The sequence below is a fragment of the Vespula pensylvanica genome, chromosome 1, assembly GCF_014466175.1.
Source record: "Vespula pensylvanica isolate Volc-1 chromosome 1, ASM1446617v1, whole genome shotgun sequence".
NCBI lineage: Eukaryota > Metazoa > Arthropoda > Insecta > Hymenoptera > Vespidae > Vespula > Vespula pensylvanica.
Window position 1 is genome coordinate 2,282,007 of NC_057685.1, and position 10,407 is coordinate 2,292,413.

At 26.5% G+C, this 10,407-nt stretch overlaps 4 protein-coding genes across 4 annotated transcripts; 2 read left to right on the forward strand and 2 right to left on the reverse strand.

The window, feature by feature from the left end:
- Positions 1-95: 95 nt before the first annotated feature.
- Positions 96-3,873, reverse strand: LOC122637869 (ADAM 17-like protease). The gene is made up of 14 exons (XM_043830354.1): positions 3,718-3,873; positions 3,423-3,561; positions 3,237-3,337; positions 3,013-3,134; positions 2,795-2,945; positions 2,506-2,702; positions 2,232-2,426; positions 2,018-2,156; positions 1,776-1,930; positions 1,611-1,691; positions 1,315-1,523; positions 996-1,234; positions 795-910; positions 96-703 (listed from the first exon to the last, which is right to left on the reverse strand). Exons 1-14 carry the CDS (start codon positions 3,806-3,808, stop codon positions 395-397), a joined length of 2,244 nt encoding a protein of 747 aa, XP_043686289.1. The 5' UTR covers positions 3,809-3,873; the 3' UTR covers positions 96-394.
- Positions 3,874-4,170: 297 nt separating this feature from the next.
- On the forward strand, positions 4,171-5,630 carry LOC122637914 (esterase OVCA2). The gene is made up of 5 exons (XM_043830444.1): positions 4,171-4,502; positions 4,689-4,848; positions 4,932-5,126; positions 5,254-5,394; positions 5,476-5,630. Exons 1-5 carry the CDS (start codon positions 4,407-4,409, stop codon positions 5,607-5,609), a joined length of 726 nt encoding a protein of 241 aa, XP_043686379.1. The 5' UTR covers positions 4,171-4,406; the 3' UTR covers positions 5,610-5,630.
- A 1,365-nt stretch (positions 5,631-6,995) lies between these two features.
- LOC122637925 (elongin-B) lies at positions 6,996-8,153 on the reverse strand. Its single transcript, XM_043830454.1, has 3 exons — positions 7,999-8,153; positions 7,805-7,898; positions 6,996-7,659 (listed from the first exon to the last, which is right to left on the reverse strand). The coding sequence occupies exons 1-3, from the start codon at positions 7,999-8,001 to the stop codon at positions 7,406-7,408; spliced, it is 351 nt and encodes a 116-aa protein (XP_043686389.1). The 5' UTR covers positions 8,002-8,153; the 3' UTR covers positions 6,996-7,405.
- Positions 8,154-8,502: 349 nt separating this feature from the next.
- Positions 8,503-10,210, forward strand: LOC122637906 (cysteine and histidine-rich domain-containing protein). Its single transcript, XM_043830432.1, has 4 exons — positions 8,503-8,725; positions 8,839-9,401; positions 9,473-9,661; positions 9,742-10,210. Exons 1-4 carry the CDS (start codon positions 8,647-8,649, stop codon positions 9,931-9,933), a joined length of 1,023 nt encoding a protein of 340 aa, XP_043686367.1. The 5' UTR covers positions 8,503-8,646; the 3' UTR covers positions 9,934-10,210.
- Positions 10,211-10,407: the final 197 nt, after the last annotated feature.

A 10,407-nucleotide genomic window follows, 5' to 3' on the forward strand; every position in this document is an offset into this window, starting at 1 on the left:
CGCTTATGTAGCTATCTCCACTCCTCGTAGTGACAACATTTTAAACTAAATTTATATTTAAACCGATTTGCCTTACACGAATGTTCTACATTATATTATATTTATAATTATCCTTTATTTTATTATTACATTTGGTAGCAAATTTAATTTAAGTGGCCTTGATATAAACTGGGAACATTATATATCACATCTAGAATATGTACATATTAATGTGTGTGTATGTATATGTATATATGCGCGCGTGTGTGTATATATATATATATATATTAAATTATTAAACTGTATTATATATAAAATCAATAAAAAGATATATAAATCAACATGAAATAAATTTAAATTTTTGACTAGATAACTTTGTAAGTATTTGGAATGTTACTGCAAAGTTTCAATTAAATTATGATTGTTGAGTAGGATGTGGTAGCCTTGATCTTTGAGTGCCCACATAAATTACTTGTCTATGTTCGTCTGGATGCATGAGATCATCGGTATGTTTCCAATGCCATTTTTTTTCACATTCTTTTACACGTTTGTTATCAATATAGCTTATAACACAACTCGTTGGAACCCATATAATAGCAGTGATTATTATCACAGCTCCTACTATGTTATCCTTCAAAAATCTCATTACTTTATTTATATTTATGTCTTCAATAATATCCCAGAAACGTTCTACGACATCTTGTACCGTTTTCTCGCATATTCCCTAAATACAGTGCAGATAATATATCATATAGAAAATCTAAAATGTTTTTCAATAATTTTATCATGAACAATTTTGATATATAAAATATTACCTTATTACAAAAACCTTGAATACAAGGTGTACCATCTGGTAAAATATCTTGTGGATCTATAGGGAAGCATGTTTCATTTAAACTCATTCTACAGCATCTCTTACATGCATCGCCAACTGCAATATTAGTACGTTATTATATGTACTCTTTGTATGTAATATTATTGACAAAAATTAATCTCGATAAAATATAGAAATTTACTTGTATCACACATGCAGCTTTGCAAACCCTGAGTCTCACAATACGGCACACATTTGCCAAGACGGCATTGCCCACGTTCTAAACAACCAGTACCATCTTTCATTGGAGGAGATCTAGGACATTCGCTTGATGCTCCGGTACAACGTGATTCTTGTTCGCAAGTTGCATATTGTGCATCTCTACATTTTACTCCTACAGGCATATATGCACAACCTTGGCAACAAGGTGAATTTTTATCACTGGAAAATATATAAACGTATGCGTTAATAAAAAATAAAATTGTATTACATAATAAAATTGTATTACATAATAATATTACCTGCATACTGCTCCTTGACTTCGTCGTAATTTACAATTTTTGTCACAGCAAGGATCATTATCTTCTGTTCCTAAAAGTCCTGCGTCACATTCCTCGTCTCCTTCTACTCTCAAATTACCACAGAAAGATTCTTCTGGCTCTGAGAAACAACGACCTGATTTAGCCTGTAATACTTTCCTAATGGATCTCAAACTGCATGGTGAAAAACGCTGTGTATTTAAAAGAGCTCATATAAATATACAAAAATAAATTACATTGTGTATTTATGCGTAATTTAACTTGTAAATTTATCTGACCTTGTTATTAACATCATAACCACTGACACTATACGTATACATTAAATAAGATCCACCTTGACTCGCACTTGGACTACATTCCTAAATAGAAACGAATCGAGTTATATTATCGAATTATATAAATCACATTCATGAAATTATGTAAATACAAGAAAATGAAATTACAGTTATATCAGGATCATGTTCAGAGCCCCAATTATGACCAAATTCATGTGCTGTGACTAAATCTGCTTCCCTTGTTATAACTCTCTGTCCATAATGATTTCTACTAGAACTTAGTCCCGAATTTAAATATAAAGTATAACCATTTTTGAAATATTCTGAAAAATATATAATTTTTATTAAAAAAATCTAAGAATAAAAAGATAAGTTTTACTTTAATAATGAAATTATAGTTGAAATTGTACCTGGTGTACAAATACCACCTACAGAATTTCTACGTGGTGATCCTACATAAGCTAATCCCAAAATGCCACCTTCAAATTTCAAATCAGTAAATAAATGGGCTAAACAAAAGTCTTTATGGCTGTATTCCCGACTGAAAACCTACATATTAAATATTTAATATATATTAAAAAATATTTTTTTTTCTGTTTCTAAATGATTTCTCTGCATTTGTACCTCAAGTAATGTTCGAACATCCCATTTTTCTCTAACCATATTATAATGTGTCTCTCCACCTCTCACACGCGTTGGTTCGCTGTGAACAACAATTTTTTTTATAACAAAGCCCATTCCTTTAAATCCGTCTTGTTCTTGACGTTCTTGCCATAATGTGTCATTATAAATTTTATGTACCCTATCTATTAAACTTATCTGTAAATTAAATTTATAACAAAAATGATTTTTTGAAATATTATTCATATTAATATTTAATCATTTGTAATTGACATACTAAATAGTTAATTGTAGTTTTTGTGCTACTAGCACCCATTTCTTGATAAAAACGATAATCAGCTACTAATAACAAAGGACATCTTGTTTTGGTTGGAGTATACTCATAAGTTTCCGTTTGTCTTTTTACTCTGTTGTATTCACTTTCTTTAAAATCACGATTTTCTATAAATTCTTCGTCATCTTTCACTGGAACCTCTTCAAAATAAAATATTTTACTTTATTTTATTTATTTATTTTTTTTTTTTAGTTATATATTTTGTATCTCTTAATATTTCAAGATAACGTACCCATGTCTTCTTTAACATATCCACATGTTTTAGGGGTGCCATGAGTATGTCCCACCCCATTTTGATAATGTTCCCAGCTTAATTTGACATCTGAAGATTTATAAACAATCATTGTTTCATTTTCCAAATGAGGAAGGTGTCTCCATGATGGCTAAAATATACACTTAGATAATCATTTGCAAATATTTGAAAATTTATTTATAATATTTATATCTTACTTCAACATGAAATGTGTCATCAGAAATAGTAATGCTAGCTGTTACAATCCCTTCATCAATATGTACTTGGGCATGAGAATTAATTTCTCCAAACACTCGACCATGATAGAAACTTTCATGATCTATATATATATATATACACATATATTGTAATTATTAAATATAATATATAATAATAAATATATATTTTTTCAAACATATTGTACATAATGTATATTGCGTACCTAAGTGAATCGTTTTCTCCTTTCCATCGCCACTGACTTCATAAGCTTTAAAATTGGAATGTATCACTTCTCTTCTTGGTGTTAAAATTAAACGAAAATAACTATAAAAATAAATAATGATATATGTTATATAAAACAATATACTAAGGACAAATATAACTGGTATAAACTTATAATAAACATTACCGTCCATGAGAATAAAATTCTAGTTCGCTTATTTTGTTGTATGGATGATAACTATGCTGAGCACCTCGTTTTACAATTCTATGTTGAAAGTTTGATGCATGTACTGTTTCATAATACTTTAAATTTCTATGCAGTGCATCTATAAAAAATTACAAATTAAAAAAAAAAAAAAAACAATGTAGCAATGTAAAAGAAAATGTAATAATAGATAATAAAATATTTTTTCTTTCACTTTTTAATCTTCATGATTAATAATATCAATTATTTAAAATTTATTAGTAGAGAAAAAACTTACAAATATCTTGGCAGAAGAAAACACAATAAACGATTAATAATTTATGAAAATATTCCATGTTGAAGTAGAATTTTTCACAGGTTAAGTACATAAATTATATGTACATCATATATTCATTTCTTTTACATATATAAAAAAAAAAACATTTTTACGTTAAAATTATGTCTTAATACTATAAATGTTGGATGATACATTTAACAACATGTTTACACGATATTAAACACTGATTTGTTGTATACATTATATATCTTTACAAAATTGTTTGATCATCCTCTTTTTTGTAATTTACTATACAGGTTAGCATTAGAAAAATAATAACATAGTTTCTATGTAGTGTTTGTTGTATATTTAAAAAAAAAATACCGCATAGATTGGGTGCATTAATTTTTCTTATTTGTGATAAGGTTGGTAACACGAAATTTCGATACAATCGAAACTAATTACTAGATAACATATTTCGATTATTTAGCGATTACGATTCGAGGTTCTGTTTATATAAAATTATTATTTATTAAAACATTGTATGAAATCCGAAATAATCGGATTTGAAAGTTTTCATGTTTTTATTATTTTCAGTATTATAGGAAAGCGATGTATATAATCATGATGCAACTTATGAAAATTCCCTATCAAATCCGATTACAATAGTTTAAAGATAAAATTATCGTAGAATCGAATATGTGTAATAAATGTATGGTAATCTGACAAAGCAAAGATTTAGAAATATTTCTTATTGTAATTTTATTAAGATTTTTATGATGCAGGTTGTTCAAGATAAACTACGAGTAAGCTCTGATTAAAAAACTAAGTATATTAGTACAATACAAAAAAGTTATTTAATACGTTTAAAATTATGTTCTACCTTGGTATATTATTTATTTTATTTACATTTCGAATTTGTCGTAAATTTTCATCGTATGTTAAATAAGTAATGCATTATTGACTCTTAAAAATATTATATAGTATTTTAGATTTTAGCAATTCATGGATATCACCAATCTGACATCATTTTTAGAGGGAAATTAGGTTCATTGCGTAAGGGCTTTAAAAAAGAATTAGATTTTACATTTGTAAGAGCACCTCATAAAATTCCAACTAAAGATGAATTTGATACAGAGGCAGAAGAAAGTGGTACAATTATTTGTATAAAAATTATTTCGATATTTAAAGAAAATATTGCTTATAACAATTAAATGTGGTTTTATACATATTAGGCTATGGTTGGTGGTTTAATACCGAAGATCGTGTATTCAAAGCAACCGTACAAAGCAATCATTGTATAGGTTTTGAAGATAGTTTAGATGTGATTATAAAAACATGCCAAGAACATGGTCCATTTGATGGCATTCTTGGTTTTTCCCAAGGTGCAGCTTTTGCTGTTATTTTATGTATTATGCAACAAAGAAAGAGTTAAGTTTTTATCTAACATTATTATAAACATATCATAATAGACTAATTACATATATCAGATTATTATCAAAGATATGTATATTGTAATTCACAATTTACATAATTAAAATAATATTACTTTTTCAGTATGTCCATTCAAATTTAATTTTGCTATTATTATATCAGGATTTATATCATTGTGCGCGCCACATGCTGAATATTATAATGAAATAATAGAATTGCCTTCATTGCATATTTATGGACAGAATGACAAAGTCGTTCCGAATGGTAATATAATTCATTTTTTTTTTATATATATAGAATAATAATATTTTATTATGAAGCAACTTTATTATTGTTTTGTTATAGATATGACTGAAAAAGTATGTGATTTATTTAAAAATTGTAGTAAAATTATACACGAAGGTGGACATTATATACCTAGTCAAAAAAATGTTTATAAAGCCTTCATCATGGAAATGATGGAAAAAAAATTGCATTAATAAACTTCACATAATAATTAATCAATTTGTTCACAAATATAATAATTTAATTATATCTATGAAATTGTATTTATAAACAGAACTTAGTGTTATTGTACATACAATATACAGTATGCATTTACATTATAAATTTTATTAAGAATTAGAAAAAGAAGACAATATAGTAATATTAGCAAATTTATTAAAACTTACATAAAACATTTACTCTCTGTACAAAATGAAAATAAACACAATTTCATAATATTATAAGCAAGATTTAGCTAGTTACAATCATATTTTTTAATATAACAGATGTAAGATAAGAAAATTTTTTTGTTAGTAAAATCAAAGTAAATTTATGAAAGTTCTTTTACATATAAAATGTACAATAAATGAATCATTAAATTATTCATAATATACCAAATAATATGGAAAGCAAAACATTCTGGAGTATTAATTTTGCTATTAGTTGTATAAAGTTTATGAAGCCATATACGATTTTTGTGAAATCTTATGAAATTTACGAAATATGTTCTTATGATTTATAAATATCACTATATGTTATCTTAAAATACTATAGTTACGTGTATAATAGTAATTATGTTATATGTAACTTATAAAGTACACAGTATATTTTGTGAGAACAACCTTTTATGGCTTAATTTACTTTACAATTCTTCGAAAATGCAATTTGTAATTTTTGTAAATAATGTAATATAAAATAATATAACTCATTTACAAATATTTTACATGCTACTCCAAATGTTCCCATATAAATCTGATGCATAAATACATATCTGCATATTGAATGAAGAAAAGAAAAAATGTTCCAACAATATTACTATATGAGAAATGAATATTATACATTCATAAATATTCAAGTCCAAGTCAAATCATGTCTAATAATGTTATCTTTAATGTTCAACTCGTTTATAAGATTTCACTCATGATAACATCATATAACAATGTTGTAAGTAATGATCGTTGAATACAGAATAGTATGTAATTCAAATAAAGTGAACAAAATAACGGCTTACAAAGCATAATATAATTTAAAAGCAAAATTATTTTATATTTAATACAGTAGTCAATTGGACATAATATATTCTTCAAATATATATGATTTATTAAAATGATGTATATTTATATCTCATCATATATTAAATAATTTTACTTTGTGTAAAGAAATTTATTTATACTAAAAATTATTGAATTTTTATATTAAATAAGACAACCATTTTTTTTTCTATATCACAAGATAAAGATTTATGGTGTGATTGAACATAATGTAAAATATATATTTAGTAGATCAGAACTAAATAAAAACTATTAAAAAAAGTATCATAAGGGTGTGATAGCATTACAAAAAAATTATCATAACATAAAATATAAACTATTAGTCATAAATTAAATATAAGCGAATGAGGTATTTATTATATTTCTGTAACTGTAACAAAACTTTGAGACAATTTCATAGCTAATTAAGATTAAATTTGGTTAACATACAGGACTGTGAACATGTACTTTTTGAGATTTGTTAGCATCCTGATTTAATTATTCAAGTACAAAAAAAAGTACTTGCTTGTTCACAAAGACCTGAAAGTATTGCAACTACCTGTATTTTTTTTTTTTTTCTCTAGAAGAAGTGAGAAATCCCTAAGACACTTTGCATAAATATAAGAACTTGTATGTCTCTATTATTCACATCCTGGTTTCATAAAATCTTCAGCATTTAGAAAGGTCTTTCTCATGAATATTAAACTGTATCAAACACAATACTTCTTTATCAATTGATTCACAATATAGTTTATGTAACTTCAAGGAGATTCTGAACCATTAGGTTCACAACCCTTCATAACGTCTGGAAGATCTGGCGGTAATGAAAATGGAGTCATTTCAAGTGGTTCAAACTGACCATTTTCTTGACGTATAGCTAACCCTATCAATGCAGGGCATTGTGCTTTTGCAGTTACAGATGTCAATCCATAATCTGACAAGTATTTAGAATCAGACATAACAACATTGTCTTTGTTAAATAGTTGTTGATTTGCTGGAGGTACTTTCAAAATACCTATGAAATAATTATATTTCTATTGCTTTTGTTTATATTCAACGTTAACATTCGAATAACAATATGGACTTATGAATATATGTATATATATTTTTTTTTGTTCAACATATCTGCATGCACCTAAAAATATATTATACATTTTTACCTTCAATAATTTTTTTAAGTTCGTGAACTGTTGTATTATCCTTTGCATCCGTGAAAATTGTGGTATTTTTTCGCCTGATCATCAAAAATACGTCCTGTAAAGTGTTCAACATTCACATTTTTAGGTTATATCGTTGTTGAATGAAACAATAAAATATATATATGTAAATATTAAATTAAATGCTAATATCTTACCATTACGGATTTAATTTTGTAACTAAACGTATTGAAGAGAAATAATATTTTACACTGTTTCTGAGGTTCAATGATATTATGTTTACTTGAAGACCTTCAGATTATAAATGAAAGGTTAAAATAAGACTGTACACACATATACACCGTCAGGCTTATATACGTCATATATGAGACAGATTATATGATTGGTTATCCTATTTTAAAGCAAATCGCGTTTGGCATTGTTGAGTTTATCTCACCAATCACAACGCTGCTTTATAGATGTTAGGAAATTTTCATTATTTTCAATAATAATATAATAATACCAAATTATTAACAATAATTTTCTGTTAAATAAAATAATATGATTACGGATATACGAATATATCTCTATTGCTTTAATAATACATTTAAATTGTGCATTCTAATTGGACAATTTTTTTGTAGACGATAACGATCAACCAATCATCGTTGACTTACTGCACTTGTTGCACTCTACTTGAAAATAACCATAATTCATTCGGAATATAATAGTTCAGGATTTGAAACAGAGTCTGGAATGTGCTAGAACTTATCTGATATTAAAAGTAATTTTGCTTTATCGTAAAGAAATTAATTTAAGAGCATAATAAAAATATTACGATAGTGTAATTAATTACATATTGAAAAATGTCAGAAGGGAAGATTTTATTACATTGTTACAATCGAGGCTGTGGAAAACAATTTGATCCAAATGATAACAAAGAAGGTAAATTTTTAGATGATCTTATACATATCATAAAAGCTATTAAATTTTTAAGAATGATTATTACAAAAATGATATAATACTTACGAAAATTATAAATTTTAATATTGCCATAGATGATTGTGTCCATCATCCTGGTCAACCAGTTTTTCACGATGCCTACAAAGGATGGTCTTGTTGTAATAAAAAGTGTACAGACTTCACAGAATTTTTAAATATTAAAGGTTGCACAAAATCATGCCATACGAATGAAAAGCCTGTAGAACCAGAAAAACCTATCGTTGATAAATCAAAAGCAAATGAAGTTATTCAAGTAGGTGCAAAACTTAATAGCAACGGATCGACATTAAAAAGACCATCTTTTCATTCTCCTCAAACTACATTAAAACCAAATGTGTCATCTGCGTTATTGGAACAAATTAAAGACTTGACAGCATCGATAGAAGAAAATGTAAATGAACATAAAATTGCCATTGGTCAAAATTGCAAAAACAATTCTTGTAAAGCTACGTATGCAGGGCCTTCATCCGATGAAAAGGAATGTTCTTATCATCCTGGAGTTCCTATATTTCACGAAGGGATGAAATATTGGTCTTGTTGTCAAAAGAAGACTACAGATTTTTCAGTATTTCTAGAACAACCAGGATGTACGCAAGGAAAACATCTTTGGGTGTCGAAGGTAATTTGTTAAGATTTTATTAATTTAAAGAAGCATTATTACTTACCAATTTTATTTTTTTCTATTTTCAGAATACTCATAAAAAAGTTCAATGTAGAATGGATTGGCATCAAACTTCAACATTTATAGTTGTTTCAGTTTTTGCCAAGAAATATCAACCTAGTCAATCAAGTGTGAAATTGAATCCTGTACATTTAACTGTGGATTTATTCTTTGTAGAAGAAAATTCAAGATATAATCTTGACATAGAGTTGAAAGGAGTAAGTATATCATTAAATATAATAATTATTAGTAAGCAAATATTAATAATGATATTACTTGTTATATTCGTTGTTTCCAGATAATTGATGTTGTTCAAAGTAGTGTTACTATGCTGCCTACCAAAGTAGAAATTAAATTAAAGAAAGCAGAACCTGGATCTTGGTCTCGCTTAGATATTCCTAGAATATTTAATAGTCAAGAAAATGAGAGCATTCAAAATGAGGAACAAATTAGTTCCAAAATTGATGCAGTTGACCTCAGTGATTTATAATAATTGAATGCATTCTTGTTTAAATTTAAGATTCTAAATAACTATTGAAAATAATCATATTTTACTACCAAACGTATCTTCAAAAATATACGTTACTGTACAGACAGATAGAACATATTTAATATATTGAAAATATATTCGACATTTTTTAAATGACGAGAATTAAGAAGCTTTCACAAATTCATGGCTTCAGTACTTCATGTTCTTCTTATTCTTAACGAACCGATTTATTTTTCACGTTCTGATACATGCAATAAAAAAAAAAAAAAATAACATTCTCTCTTTAACTCGTTTTTTATTCTTACATATATCTCCAAATATTTAACATACAACGCACGTTTAAAACAAAGATGACGAAAGTAAAGATGTAAAAATAGAACAATTCAAAACAATATAAAAATTGTCCAATCTATGACAAAGTGTGTACATATGTATATGTATATATACTTCTATATATATATATATAATATAATC

Excerpts from the sequence above, each read along its gene's own strand:
- LOC122637869 (XM_043830354.1), bottom strand. The coding sequence starts at position 3,808 with ATGTACTTAACCTGTGAAAAATTCTACTTCAACATGGAATATTTTCAT. Across the intron at positions 2,703-2,794 it reads ATATGTTAAAGAAGACATGG|AGGTTCCAGTGAAAGATGAC; the intron begins GTACGTTATCTT and ends TTTATTTTGAAG. Across the intron at positions 704-794 it reads TTCAAGGTTTTTGTAATAAG|GGAATATGCGAGAAAACGGT; the intron begins GTAATATTTTAT and ends CACTGTATTTAG.
- LOC122637914 (XM_043830444.1), top strand. The coding sequence starts at position 4,407 with ATGTATGGTAATCTGACAAAGCAAAGATTTAGAAATATTTCTTATTGT. Across the intron at positions 5,127-5,253 it reads TATTATGCAACAAAGAAAGA|TATGTCCATTCAAATTTAAT; the intron begins GTTAAGTTTTTA and ends TTACTTTTTCAG. Across the intron at positions 5,395-5,475 it reads TGACAAAGTCGTTCCGAATG|ATATGACTGAAAAAGTATGT; the intron begins GTAATATAATTC and ends GTTTTGTTATAG.
- LOC122637925 (XM_043830454.1), bottom strand. Across the intron at positions 7,660-7,804 it reads ACTTAAAAAAATTATTGAAG|GTATTTTGAAAGTACCTCCA; the intron begins GTAAAAATGTAT and ends ATTATTTCATAG.
- LOC122637906 (XM_043830432.1), top strand. The coding sequence starts at position 8,647 with ATGTCAGAAGGGAAGATTTTATTACATTGTTACAATCGAGGCTGTGGA. Across the intron at positions 8,726-8,838 it reads TCCAAATGATAACAAAGAAG|ATGATTGTGTCCATCATCCT; the intron begins GTAAATTTTTAG and ends ATATTGCCATAG. Across the intron at positions 9,662-9,741 it reads TTGACATAGAGTTGAAAGGA|ATAATTGATGTTGTTCAAAG; the intron begins GTAAGTATATCA and ends CGTTGTTTCCAG.